Source organism: Canis lupus, chromosome 18 (assembly GCF_011100685.1).
Source record: "Canis lupus familiaris isolate Mischka breed German Shepherd chromosome 18, alternate assembly UU_Cfam_GSD_1.0, whole genome shotgun sequence".
Taxonomy (NCBI): domain Eukaryota; kingdom Metazoa; phylum Chordata; class Mammalia; order Carnivora; family Canidae; genus Canis; species Canis lupus.
The window spans coordinates 40,026,273-40,041,704 of record NC_049239.1 but is presented as its reverse complement, the minus strand read 5'-3'; the positions used below and the strand labels follow the sequence as shown (position 1 = coordinate 40,041,704).

At 32.9% G+C, this 15,432-nt stretch overlaps 2 protein-coding genes across 2 annotated transcripts; both read left to right on the top strand.

The window, feature by feature from the left end:
• The first annotated feature begins 4,273 nt into the window (after positions 1–4,273).
• OR8K86 (olfactory receptor family 8 subfamily K member 86) lies at positions 4,274–5,205 on the top strand. The gene is given in 2 exon segments (NM_001389150.1): positions 4,274–5,186; positions 5,189–5,205. Coding segments are annotated over 2 exon segments (930 nt in total).
• An 8,665-nt stretch (positions 5,206–13,870) lies between these two features.
• OR8K54 (olfactory receptor family 8 subfamily K member 54) lies at positions 13,871–14,812 on the top strand. Its single transcript, XM_038562466.1, has one exon. The coding sequence runs from the start codon at positions 13,871–13,873 to the stop codon at positions 14,810–14,812; it is 942 nt and encodes a 313-aa protein (XP_038418394.1).
• Positions 14,813–15,432: the final 620 nt, after the last annotated feature.

Below are 15,432 nucleotides of genomic sequence, written 5' to 3'. Positions count from 1 at the left end.
TTGCTTTATAGTAAACATAATGCCTGAGAAAGAACAGAACTTAACTCCTCTGTCCTTGATTTTAAATTTTTTGTATGTTTTCACATGGGATGAGAGGCCAAATACTCCTGTGCATATTTGAAACTTCATTTTCATATTGTTATAAAATTCTTAGGTTTAATATAAACAGTTTTATCTCAAATGGAAGCCAAAACTGACAGCAAGTTATGCACAGTGGAAAAACATGCAATTTTTTTTAATTGGCAAAATTAAGAAACTACAGGTATTTTCTCTTATTTTGATGCCATTCTGAATACTTACTTAGTGAATCTAGTCACTTTTCATGATTCTCTAAAAAATAATTTTGGACTTAAGATTATTTAAATGCATGAATATAATTATCACTTGATATCTTTTTAAGGAAAGAAGGGGTTGCCAACTCACACTGAGTTGTGTGTGCAAAGCATGACTTAGATATTAGGAGACCTTTAAGTACCAAGTTTTACAGTAATGGAAGGATGTTCATGATGTTCTTTCCAGCGGGACCTGACTGAAAGCAGGTATAATTATGTCAAAGAATGTAGCTTTAAAAAAATAAATATCAAATATTCAATAGTGATAGTAAACTATGAAACAGCAATTTGATTCTTTTCGTAGAACTCCAAAGCTGGTGAGGGGAAATGCTTTTAACTTTCTTCACCTCATAGAAAAATTGGTACTTAAAAAAATGCTATTTAAAAGTCAGAGAAAGACAAATATGATTTCACTCATATGTGGAATTTAAGAAACAAAACAGATGACCATAGGAGAAGGGAAGGAAATATAAAATAAAAGGAAAATGGAGAGGGTGACAAACCATGAGACTCTTATGTCTAGGAAACAAACTGATGGTTGCTGGAGGGAAGGTGGGCAGGGGCGGGGTAACTGGGCGATGGACATGAAGGAGGGCACTTGATGGAAAGCACTGGGTGTTACATGCAACGGACGAATCTCTAAACTCTACCTCTGAAACTAATAATACACTATATGTTAATTAGATTTAATTTAAGTAAAAAAATGTTTTAAATGCAATTTAGAGACCCATGGGTGGCTCATTTGGTTAAGCATCTGACTTTTGATTTAGGCTCAGGTCATGATTTTAGGGTCCTGAGATCAAGCCCCACATCTCTCTCCCTTTCACTCTACCCCTATCTCAACTGTCTCTCTCTTCCTTAAAAAAAAGTAAAAACTTAAAAATTAAATAAATAAAAAATTACTAGTAATCTTTATTTCAAAAAAGCACTATTTATCTTTTAGCCTTCCATGATTGTAAAGAAAAACAAAACAAATGAAAAAAAATGAAACAAGCAAAACCCAACATTTATACTGCTTTTTGATTGTATTTACTAAATATTTCTCTATTATTATCTACTGACACACATTAGCATATTTCTAATATAAGAAAGGTGTATGTCTCACAGGCATATAGCATATCCAAAGGTCACAAACATAAGCAAATTTATAAGTAAGTTAAGTGGAAATTACACATAATTACTTTTTATTTAATGTTGTGGAATTGTATGTTTTTGCCTGCTTATATATATCTCATTCAGAGACTTCTGACTTATAATTTCATTGCAGGCAGTACATTTCCCCTTTTTTTTTTTTTTTTGGAAACAAAAGCATTGATATTCATAATTTTTTAAACCAAAAATAGTGTGCGGCCCGGGTGGCTCAGCGGTTTTAGTGCCGCCTTTGGCCCAGGACGTGATCCTGGAGATTCAGGACCGAGTCCCGCATGGCCTCCCTGCTTCTCCCTCTGCCTCCGTCTCTGCCTCTCTCTCTCTCTCTCGCTGTGTGTGTGTCTCTCGTGAATAAATAAATAAAACCTTTAGAAAAAAATAGTTCTCTTACCTTAAAATGCCATCCACCTCCTACTCTGGCATAATTTTTTATCTATGGGTTTTTAGGGTATTACATACATTTTCTGTTGTTACATATATTTTTATCGCCATTATGTGCTATATTATAGTTTGAATGGATTCCTGTGGGCTTCATATATGGAATGTCAAAGTGCATCCAGGGATTTACATATATCTCATCTTTAGTGTATTTTATTTTATCTCTATGGTATGGTGTATCACTGTGACTGTCAACTTTCTCTTTTTTCTTTAAAGTATTATGTCTTTTAATTCAAAGGGAATTTTTATGAAACTTCATTGCATGAAACCTATGCCAGTAGTCTTTTTACCCCCCAATTTCACCACATTCCTGTAGTTTCTTGCTTGATAAAGTGCGTATGATTTGTTACATACAAGTTAGTATATCTCTATTTTAATGAAAATGCCACAAGGGGAAGAATAGTATTTTAAGCAAATCTATATTAAAATAGCTTATATTAAAACATTGTTAAAATAAATAATAAAATTGGAAGATAAGTAATCCAAAGAGTAGCAACATTCTTGTTCAAATTTAGTCATGGAATAGCGAGTGGGGTAGGAACTGGGATGAGTTGCAAATGTTACATCCTGTTTAACAGTTCCTCACTTATTTATACTAGAGCCCCTACAAAGAACTTAAGTCACTGGCCAGAGAATGCACAAGTATGTAAGTAAAGAAAGCAGAAGCATTTCCGATAAGTTATTATCACTGTTAAAAAATAAACAAGCAAGCAAGCAAACAAACAAAAGCCCACAAAGTCCTTAGATCAAGCCCCTTGATTCTTTTCGTAGAACTCCAAAGCTGGTGAGAGGAAATGCTTTTATCTTTCTTCACCTCATTGATTTTTGAGAACTCTTTCCAGGTAACATAAACACATTGAGTTATTGAATCCTCATTTATCCTATCCCAAAACTCTTCAGAGAAATGTCAGTTTTACAAATGAGAATAAAGAGTTTTATTTTTTATTTTTTATTTTTTTTTTGAGAATAAAGAGTTTTAGATAGCTTTCACTTTTGCCCAAATTAATCCTTTGTATATACTATAAATTAGGATATAGTAGAAACTGTATCTCCTGGTATGGTTCACCATATAAATAACTCCCACTATGATCTATTATACTTTTCTGAGTCATACACCTGTCAAATATCTGTCAAATATGCTAACATTCCTGGCATAATATCTTTCATAGGACCATGTTTTGAGGAGTAGGTTTTGTGCATTTGGGGAATTTGCGGGTTTAAAATTATTATATAATTAACATATGCATTAGGTCATATGACTAATGTATTTTACAAATGTTATTTTGTAATTGTGCTACGTAAATGATAGAATGTGGTTAGATGGGAAATGTATAGATATATTCATTGTTATTAGGTATATTATCGTATTGTTTAACATTTTTGTTTTTTTAAATTTTATTTAATTGCAATTTGCCAACATATAGTATGGCACCAAGTATTCAGCTCATCATGTATGTTTAACTTTTTTTGATGTAGTATATATCTGTTCTACAAATTTAAAGAAAACAAAATAATCAAAAAATAAATTAAAATACAATTTGAAGTACATAAAATTTCAAATAGATAAAATGTTTTAGATTATAAACTTCTTTAAAATCGGAGATTCTATAATTTTAATAGATACTCAATAAAGTTTTTTTAATTGAAACAAAGAATAGTAAAGTGATCACCCTTATATATAAGTCCTAAATTTTTTACTTGTTTTTTATTTTTCTCTTTAACATCCCTATCTATCATCTATCTATCTATCTATCTATCTATCTATCTATCTATCATCTATCTAACTACATCATCAGAGGTTCTTAACTTTGTTACTATTGCTGGTCTTGGATGAATATTGTACTGGAAATAGTAAATATATTTTATAATTACTAGTACATAGAGAGAGAGAGTATAAATATAGTAATATATCCAGTACAAATAATTGTACTGTAATTATTTGTACTGGATATAGTAAAATATTTGTACTGTAAAATTATTGTACTGTAATTATTTGTACTGGATACAGTAAAATATTTAGCAGCTTAACAAGTGTCTAACCATTAGAAGTCAGTAGCATCCCAACTCCCAGGTGTGATAACCAGAGTGTCTTCAGACATTGAAGAATATTCTTTCTGGGCTAAAATGGCTCCAATTGAGAACTATTCATCTACTTCCATTTCTCTTTCTTTCCCTATGTATGTATAGTAGTTTTTGATGGAAATGAGTTTGTCTTCAAATATCCTTAAAAGGAAAGCTTGGATGTATCTTATTTATACTAGTTTGCCATACTAAACATTTCCCAGTATTTAATGCATGAAATCTATTGATTATGATGATGTATCTATCCAGAATAGATTTTTAAATAAACCTGGATGGAAAAACACAATCTGACCATGCTCAATGAATTCATTCTCATGGGAATCACACATCATCCTGAGCTTCAGGCTCCATTATTTGGGCTCTTCTTTATCATCTATTTGATCTCCGTGGTGGGCAACCTGGGCATGATCATCCTCACCAAAGTGGATGCCAGACTACAAACACCCATGTACTTCTTCCTCAAACACCTGGCTTTTACTGACCTTGGTTATTCAACAACCGTGGGACCCAAAATGTTAGTAAATTTTATTGTGGATCAAAATACAATCTCCTATTATTTTTGTGCTATGCAACTAGCTTTCTTTCTTGTGTTTATCATAAGTGAACTTTTCATTCTAACAGCTATGTCCTACGACCGTTACGTGGCCATCTGCAACCCTCTGCTCTACCCCGTCATCATGTCACAGAGGGTGTGTCAGGTGCTGGTGGCAATCCCTTATCTCTACAGCACATTTGTGTCTCTTCTAGTCACCATAAAGATTTTTAGTTCATTCTTCTGTGGCTATAATGTTGTCAATCATTTCTACTGTGACTGTCTCCCCTTGTTATCTTTGCTCTGCTCAAATTCACATGAAACTGAAATGATTATTCTTATCTTAGCTGGTTTTGATTTGATTTCATCCCTTCTGGTAGTTCTTGTGTCTTACCTACTGATCCTAGTAGCCATCATCAGGATGAACTCAGCTGAGGGTAGGCTCAAGGCTTTTTCCACCTGTGGGTCCCACCTGACAGTGGCCACAGTGTTCTATGGGACTTTGATATTTATGTATCTGCAACCTGAGTCCAGCCATTCCTTTGACACTGATAAAGTGGCGTCCATATTTTACACCCTCGTTATCCCCATGCTGAATCCCTTGATCTATAGCTTGAGGAACAAAGATGTAAAATATGCAGTGCAAACAATGTGGAAAAAACTATGCAATAATTTTTCTTAAAGCTGACATACAATATGATCCCCCAAAATTAGGTTATGGGCTTCAAAATTTGTTCTGTATGTCTCTAGAAGGAATAATAGCAAACACAAGTGAGTTCAACATACACTTAGAGGTTATCTAAGTGCCAGTCACAGTTTTATGTGCTGTAAATACATTACTATACAAAACAGGAAAAATATTTTCCTTTTTTTTTTTGAGGGGAGGAGATATATTATAAAAATAATAATAATTAGGTACAATTTATAGGACAGTAGAATTGGTTAAGACACCATAAACCATAAGAGTAAGTAGGAGAGTCTTACTACTAAGACTCTTACTAAGGGGCATGAAGAAGAATAGAAGGCACAAAAGGAGAGTTCAAATGATTCTTATGTTATTCTCAATTAATAGATTAAATCTCCCAGTGTCTGTTTGTGTATTTGTGCCTGTGTGTAAGTATTTCTGTGAGCTCAGTTTTCACTTTTAGCCTTTGTACTCTTCTTATTGGAATATGTTGAAATCAAACTGATTGTGATTTCAAGGAGGCTCAGTGTAGCACTATGGTTGGAAATCATCTGTCATGTGAATTTGCTCAAATACTCTAGTAACCTGTGGGTGATCTCAGGGTGCAGCTCTTCTCATCAGTGAGTTGCTTCCATATAGGAGCCCTAGAAAGCCTATTAACTCAACATATATTAGCAATTCAGTAACTTACAAGATCGGTGTAACATCTCTTTTGTCTTAATCAGTCCATTTCCCTATACCAGGGGAAATACAAATTAAGAGAGATTTTCTTGATTATAGTTAACAGTACTTCCATTATATACTTTAAAGTTGCTAAGACAGTAAATCTTATATGTTCTCATCACAAAAAAAATGGTACTTATGAAACATGATGGAGACATTAGCTAATGCTAAAGTGTAATCATATTGCAGTACATAAGTGTATCAAATCAACACATTGTACACTTTATACTTGTTATGTGTCATTAATACCCCAATAAAGCTGGGAGAAAAAAAGATAAATTTCTTGAGGTCTCCAAAAGAAGCTTCCAGTATTTGATTTTTGATTTTATGTTTTGTTGGGGTCTTTATTTCTAACTGCTTGTTTTTGTCTAATGCGATGGGTACACTTTTTATTTCTGAAAAATAAGAATACTCATTAAAATTAGTTTTCTAATTGGTTTTTTATCTTTGAAAAAGAGGTCTATTCTATGTTAAATTTGGTTTGTTGCCTTTTTTTGGGGGGGTGACTTTTTTCAATATTGGTTCATAAAAATATGTAAAAGATTTCTATTAGGGTCCATTATTTCACTGCATGGATTTGATAATCTTTGCTAAGAAGCAAAAGGAGATAATCCCATAATTTGAGCTATACTATATTTCTAGTAAAAGTTTAGTAAAATATGCTACAACTTATAGAATATTATGTTAAAGCTTCTGGAAAACTTCCTTCTAACTCTTCTAAATTTTGAACGTTTTGTTTATTTTTAGCATATTTTGTTATTATTTACATCACAGAGATACTGGGCTGTTTCTCTGCCTCTATCATGGAATAAAATTTAGTCAGTAAAATTTGAATAAAACTTATTCATTGGAATAAAAAAACCCATCATATGTATATTTCTATATAAGGATAATTCTTACTAAAGAGTTTATATCATTAATTTTTTAATTATTGAGAAAAAATATGTACTATGAACTTTGCAACTATAAATATAAGAAAATATTTGCTTTCTAGGAGCAAACACTAGTTCTTGGTGGCTGCTAAAGTTATGAAAGTGTCTAAAATAATAGTTTTGGTTACATACTTCCCCAAATTATCTTCAGTGAATAATTATGACTTTTGTAATAGGAGAAAATAAAAGTCTCCAATATCTGGATTTGAAAAATATAAAATAACAACATAACTGACTATCCCACTTCTAAAATAAATCTTGTTAGGGTTCCCTGGTTGGCTCAGTAGTTTAGTGACTGCCTTTGGTCCAGGGCATGATCCTGGAGTCTCAGGATCGAGTCCTGAATCAGGCTCCTGGCATGGAACCTGGTTCTCTCTGTGTCTCTGCCTCTCTCTCTCTCTCTCTCTCTCTCTTTCTCTCTGTCTCTCTCTATCATTAATAAATATCATGAATAAATAAATAAAATCTTTAAAATAAATAAGTAAAATGAAATAAATCTTGTTAAAAAAATCTTGTACCTTTCATAGTCCCTCAAATGATAAACCAGAAAGAGAATAAAATATATTGAGATTTACAAATTGTGATAATGTATTTTATTTATTTATATATAAATATATATATATATATATAAAGTCAGTCTCTATTTCAATATTAAGTACAACAATAACTTATTTCAGAAAGTTCAATATATTTCCATAAAATGGAAAAGTTTTTAAAAATTAAAAATTGGTGCATAACTGAAATTTTTATGTGATATTATAAGGAATTTCCAAATTTCATATACTATGCAATGATAATTTGAGAAGATTAACAAAATTGAGAACACAAAAAGTACAAAAAATTTAGAGACATTAAAGGTATCTATAAACAATACATGTTTTAGGTTAGGATATTAAGAATGAATGCATTATATATTTTTATGTATACGGATGCTAAGAAATACTGTATTAAAAAATCCCAGATGAAAAGGATCTCACTATGGCAATATATATGTAAATAACTCTCACTAATCCAAAACTCAAGCCTAGGGGTCTTGACTGAGGAATTCCACTAAGTTTCTGGGAAAATGAGTTATATACATTTTCTTCCAGAATATTGAATTAAATACTCAATTCAATTTAATTGAAGTATAATACTCAACACTGAGTGGCACTTCCCCCAATATCAAATGCAAAAGCATCATAAGTAAACAACAGAGAAATAAATATCAGTCATGAACGCTTACTCAAAAATTGTAGTAAGAATTTAAAAAATGGAATCTAGCAGTATGTAAAAGCAATGATGCACCATATTAGGCTTGCCCCAGAAACATACAGATGATTTAACATTTAAAAATAAAATCACCATATTAAAAACTAAAATAAGGTGCACCTGGGTGGCTCATTGACAGAAAATGAAATTACGGTGTGCCTGGGTGGCTCATTGGTTAAGTGCCTGCCTTCAGCTCAGATCATCATCCCAGGGTCCTGGGATCAAGCCCCCTGCTCAATGGGGAGTCTGCTTCTCCCCCTCCCTCTGCCCGTCCCCCTGCTATGTGTACTCTCTCTCTCTCTCAAATAAATAAATAAAATATTATTTTTTTAAAAAGAAAGAAAACTAAATTGCCATCTTAAAAAAGCCCTCCTTATCAGAAGGAAAAAAAAAATTCTCAGCACCCTAGATTTGAGACTAAGCCAAAAGAAACCTATACAAACAGAGCTTATTAAAATAACTCTTATCTGTCTTTAGTTTCACCAAATATTTTAGTTACTTTTCTACAATTGTCACTCTTTCTTCAACCTAGTATATAAACACTTAGGCCTAGCCAATTCTTTGGGTCCATGTTCTTGGGAGGACTCCCACATATATGTAAAAAATGACAAAATAAAATCTATATGCTTTTGTCCTGTTAATCTCTTGTGTCAGTTTAAATCGCAGGCCTAAGTGTAAACATTAAGACAGTAAACGAGGATTTTTTTTTCTTCCCCTTCAATTTTATTGAAGTTTTATTTGTGATGGCCCCAAACTGGAAACAAATGAAATATTCATCCAATTGAGAATGGACTGTAGGGTATCCAAGGAAGTGAATGCCACTAGCAATGAAAAATAATGAATTATTGGTACATCCCAAAATGGGGATAATCTCAAAATAATTCTGCTGAGTAAAGGATGCCAGAACAACAACAACAACAACAAAAGACTAATTAATTTATAATTACATTACAAAAAAATCTAAAAATGCAACATCACCGATAGTTAAACAAAGCCGACCAATAGGATTTCCCAGAAAGTGCAAGAAAAGAACATAAGATATGTACAACTTGGGAAGAAAATAATGCCACCATTCTTACATGCAAGTGATATGTCATCTAATAGAAAATTTCCACAAATCTGAAAAACGAAAGTGTAAAACAAAAATGTGAGTTTGGCAAGGTGACATGATACATGATTAACAAACAAATATCGTTCTATATATACATATAGAAATGAAATTTTAAAAATTCATAATCCCCTACATATACTGAAATATGTAGGTAGAAGCAAGCAAATAATGTACAGGAACTGTAGGCAGAAAAGTACAAAATAGTGATTGAAGAAATCAGAAAGGATCTGAACAAACTAATAAACATATTGAGTTCATTGAAAGACTCAATACACTCAGAATATCAATTCTTTATGAACTGATCTATAGATTTAGTGCAAACCCAGCAAATTTTTGTAAAGGCAACTTTATACTGAAATTTACATGAAAGTTCAAGAAACTAGTAGAGATAAAACACATTTTAAAGTGTAGCATAATGAGGAACGAAATGAAAAGTGATAGTAACTAACTTCTGTCCCTGAAGGAAAAGTAAAAACAATTTGAGCAACAAATCAAGGAAGTAGCACCTTGAATTTGCATAATGTAGTGTTATAATTCCCTAAAAAGTTTAAAATACTGTAATAGGACAGTGTTTAAACACTTCTACACTACACCATTCCTTTGAGAAGACCACTTTGGAAATGCAGATTCTTGATGAGTGTCCTATAGATAGGATATTTTAATCAAGAACTCCTTGTGCTACAAGAGGAAAGTTAACCAAGAGAAAAAAAAATAAGAAAAAAGGAAGGAAGGAAGGAAGAGAGGGGGGTAAGGAAGAGAGGGAGAAAAAGCAGAGAGAGGAAGAGGGTCAAGGAAGGAGGGAAGGAGGAAGAGAGGAGGGGAGTAAGGATGGAAGTCAGGAAGGAATTCAGGAAGTCAAAAAGAAAAATGAAAGAAAAGACAGTAAATGCAATTTTCTTGGACAATTATAGCACAACCTCCAGACATTTTGTTACGCTCCGAAATACTTTAGGGATAATCAGCAAATTGCTTGGAATCTCCTCAGGGAGAGTCTCAAAAGGTGAAAAGAAATCCATAAATTGTTCTCACTATGCCATGTAAGAAACACATGCGGGAGTCAAGACAGGCTTCATTACAGGTAAAATGATAGAATATTTCATGGGTGATCTTATGTTACAACACCAACAATGATCAAGTGACATGAGCAAAGTTCTGCTTTAATTCAATTGCAAACCTCTAGCAAAAAGTTGCCATTTATGATTTAGTTTTGGGGTATTTTTTTGTGTTTAGTGTTTGGTTTTGTTCCTTTTTATTACTCCATAATGTCTCAGCAGGAATAGGACACCTAACCTTTCCTATTCACATTATCCTTTTTTTTTTCTATTATTTTCATCTGGATCGACAGACTAAATATTCAAAAACATCTTTGAAGTATCATCATGTTATTGCTTGCAAGCTATTCATTTTATATAAATAATTTCATCTCCAATGCAGGCCAAAACTGAGAGCAAATGAAGCATAACTAAACAGATATTCATTTTTTTTAATTGGCAAAATTAAGAAGTGGCCAGTATTCAGTCTTGCATTTTGATGTCCTTCCAAATTCTTAGTTATTTAGTGACTCCATGCTCTTTTTGTGTGAACTTCTCAATATAATTTAAGATTTAATGATTATTTAAATAAAAATATACGTATGATTCTTTCCAGATCACTTGTTGAGACAAAAGGGGAATTCTACTTCACACTAGGATGTGAAAAGCATTATTTGGATATTAGCAGAATTTTAAGTACACAGTTTTATGGTAATGGTACAGTGTTCAGTATGTTCTTCAATTTTAGTTAGGATCTGATAAGAAGCAGATATAATTATCTAAAAGAATGTAGCTTTAAAAAAATAACAATTGATTTTCAACAAAGATATTAAACAGTGAAAAAGCAATTTGGTTCTTCCCTAGAACTCTAAAGCTCAGAGGAAAAAAGAAATAGATGTTTGCTTTTCCTTATCTAACGGGAAAATTGGAACTTATCAGTATGATTTTTCGCAGCTTTTCATATTTGCAAAAAAAAAAAAAACCCAAAAAACAGAAAACAAGGTTTATACCACTTCTTGTTGCATTTGCTAAAGACAAGCTTTAAAAATATTTTATTTATTTATTCATGAGAGACACACAGAGAGAGGCAGAGACATAGGCAGAGGGAGAAGCAGGCTCCTCACAGGAAGCCTGGTGTGGGACTTGATCCCCTAACTGGGATCACACCCTGAGCTAAAGGCCGACGTTCAACTGCTGAGCCACCCAGGTGTCCCTGAAGATACTTTTCTAAAATTACTATCTACTGATACACTTTTTCCATCTTTCTAATATAAGAAAGTTGCATGCATCAAGGCAGGGTAGGTGATCAGGATGGTCACAACATTAGAAGCAGTATTTTAAGTGAGTTAAATGAAAATTTTATGTAATCACTCTTATATTTAATATATTAAATTATATATTTCTATTTTTTTGTGGCACAGAGACTGCTGTGACTATGTAATGTAAGTATATTGTAATGTCCCTATTATCTCCTAATGTAACCATGAGTTTTCATTGTAACCAGTATCACTTCTATTTCTTTTTTTCTTAAGGAAGGGTTCATGCTTGGATATTTTAAATTTAATAATTCTCTTGCCTTAATCTGCCATCCGCTTCTTAGTGGTATAATCTGTATATTATTAGGGATAGTCAGATATATTTTTATTTGATCATAATCTATATCTGCATTCTGTATTATATTATAGTTTGGAGAAGTTCCTGTGGCCCTTAAGTATAGAAGAATTTAAAGTAATATCAAGAATCCATGAATATCTCATCTTTAGTATATTTTATTTCACCTCTATAGTATTGTCTAATATAGTGACTTTAAATGGTTTTTAAAGTACAGTACCCAAAGGAATTTTAAATGAATCTTTATCATATTCATATACATACGAAAGCAATGCCAGTGACTGCTCATTCTCCCAATTTCTTAAAATATTTTATTTATTTATTTGAGAGAGAGAGAAAGAGAGAGAGAGAGCAGGAGCTAGGGGAGGGGCAGGGGGAAAAGGACAACCAGACTCCACATTAAGCCAGGAGCTGGACGGGGGGCTTGATCTCAGAACCCTCTGATCCAAACACTTAACCAATGGAGCCACCCTCATTCTCCCAATTTGCCCAGACTTCCTCATTCTCTCCTGGGTTATTGCATGATGAAGTGTATTAGATTTGTCACATACACGTTAGTACATGTCAATTATAATGAAAATGCCCCTAGGGAAAATTAATGTTCTAAGAAAAGTCATATCCAAATAAACTTATAGTATTTAAAAAAAATAGTTAAGAATATTAAAAGATAAATAATTAAAAGAATAGCATGTTGATGGTTCAAGTTAGTTATGGAAAAGGGGTCAGGGGTAGCACCTGCATTAAGTTGCATTCCATCTTACTTGACCTATTCCTTACCTGTTCATCATCATAACCTGAATAAAGAAGTTATGTCACAGTCCGTAAGAATTTACATACAAATATGTAAATAAATCTGCATTGAGCTAAGTTACTATCACCATTAAACCAAAAAACAAAAACAAAAAATCCATTATATACATGATTTCCAGGCATGCTGAATCATTTGACCTTCATTCATCTCTCTTAATCGCCCTATGTAAGGAAGTATTGTTTTGTATATGAGAATAAAGAGATTCAGATAAGTAAATTATTGGCCCAAAGTGACCCTCATATATGCCATAAATAAAGGTATAACAGAGACTATATCTACATAAATATATCTTATATATTTATGCAATAAAGATGAATGATTCTCAACTGCAATCTGTGATAGTTTTCTTATTAATTCACTTGTGCAATATCTGTCAGGTGTGTCAACTGTTTCAGTCTATATCACCTGTGGGTGTAAAAGATTTTATAGGACTATGTGATGAAGTAGTGTATATTTTTGGACTCTGTGGCTTTAATTTTTTTTGTAGTCATTACATAATTGTATAATACAATTTATTATATATTTAAATATGTATTAAGTCATATTATTAAATGCAATTTATAAGTGTCACTGTGTAATTGCAATTACACAAATGACTAATAGAAAACTTTAAGATATGACACAGTATAGTTTATGTATTATACCCAAATTTTTAAATGTTTTGATTTTTAAAAATTTTTCCTATATACATATTTATGTCTATATCTGTATCTTTATTTACATACATAGATGTGTCTACCTATGTATTCATTTCTCTCTCTCTCTCTCTTCGTCTAGATTATTTATCTATCAATACCATCTTGGTTTCTCAAACTTGGCACGATTGATATTTTGGACTGAATATTGGGTCTGGTAGGATGTTTAGAAACATAACTGACCTCTAACCATCATAAACCAGTAGAACCCCACCTCCTGGTTGTAACAACTAAAATGTCTTCTAGACATTGATAAAGTGTTATCTGGTTAGTAAAATCACTTCCAGTTGAGAACCACTGACTATTTTTGTTTATGATATTAGTCTTTGTGGGAGAGGAGTTTATGTTCAAATATCTGAAATTGGAAAGTTTGGATGTATTTTATTTATACTAGATTTGCATACTAAAAATCATTCAGGTGATAATACATGAAATCTGTTGACCATGTGGATGTCTTTATCCAGAATAGGTGTCCTGATAAACTTGCATGGAAACTCAAAATCTAACAGTGCTCAATGAGTTCATTCTCATGGGAATCACAGACAAACCTGAGCTGCAGGCTCCACTATTTGGGCTCTTCCTCATCATCTATTTGATCTCAGTGGTGGCCAATCTGGGCATGATCATCCTCACCAAGGTGGACACCAGACTACAAACACCCATGTACTTCTTCCTCAGACACCTGGCCTTCACCGATCTTGGTTATTCAACAACTGTGGGACCCAAAATGTTAGTAAATTTTGTTGTGGATCAAAATACAATCTCTTATTATTTTTGTGCTGTACAACTAGCCTTCTTTCTTGTGTTCATTGTTAGTGAACTTTTTATTCTAACAGCTATGTCCTACGACCGCTACGTGGCCATCTGCAACCCTCTGCTCTACCCCATCATCATGTCACAAAGGGTGTGTCAGGTGCTGGTGGCAATCCCTTATCTCTACAGCACATTTGTGTCTCTTATAGTCACCATAAAGATTTTTAATTTATCCTTCTGTGGCTACAATGTCATCAGTCATTTCTACTGTGACAGTCTCCCCTTATTGTCTTTGCTCTGCTCAAATACACATGAAACTGAAATGATTATTCTTATCTTAGCTGGTTTTGATTTGATTTCATCCCTTCTGGTAGTTCTTGTGTCTTACCTACTGATCCTAGTAGCCATCATCAAGATGAACTCAGCTGAGGGTAGGCTCAAGGCTTTTTCCACCTGTGGTTCCCACCTGACAGTGGCCACAGTGTTCTATGGGACTTTGATATTTATGTATGTGCAACCTGAGTCCAGTCATTCCTTTGACACTGATAAAGTGGCGTCCATATTTTACACCCTCGTTATCCCCATGCTGAATCCCTTGATCTATAGCTTGAGGAACAAAGATGTAAAATGTGCAAGACAAAGGATGTGGAAAAAAATATGTAATATCTTTTCTTAAAATTCACTGTCTGAATATGATTCCTATAAACTAGGTTATGGACTTGAATTTTTGTTCCATGTGCCTTCAAGGAAAATAGCAAACACAAATGAGTTCAACACATATTATATATTTATAAATTGTCTTATGTATGCTAAGTACTTCTAACTGCTGTATATTGATTTGTCAACAAAATAGCAAAAAGATGCCTTTTTATAAGAATTGCCTTTCTTCAGAGAGAAAGGTGGGTGGAATACATAAATCAAGTAAATATTGTAGTACAGTGGAATGTGTTAGATGGATACACACACACACACACACACCACACACACACACAAAGCTGTCAAGGATTCTGGTGTTTTTCCTCACCTATTGGAATAAAATTGCAGTCTCCTTTTATGTGTGTGTGTGAATGTGTAAATCCTTTCCTTCTGTTTTAGCCTTCATACTCTTCCTGGTATGTCTTAGAAGTATAGTTAATACTGGTTGTTTCTGTGATACCTAATGATTAAAGTCATATTAGCTTGTTCAAACACCCTTATTATAAGCATTGAGATCATATATTTTCCTCATCAATGTATGAGTCTATTGGATGAACATACTTTGTAATCCAGCAATCTGATTGGCATCTGGTTTGTCTC

Coding starts and splice junctions, on each gene's coding strand:
- OR8K54 (XM_038562466.1), top strand. CDS start 13,871: ATGGAAACTCAAAATCTAACAGTGCTCAATGAGTTCATTCTCATGGGA.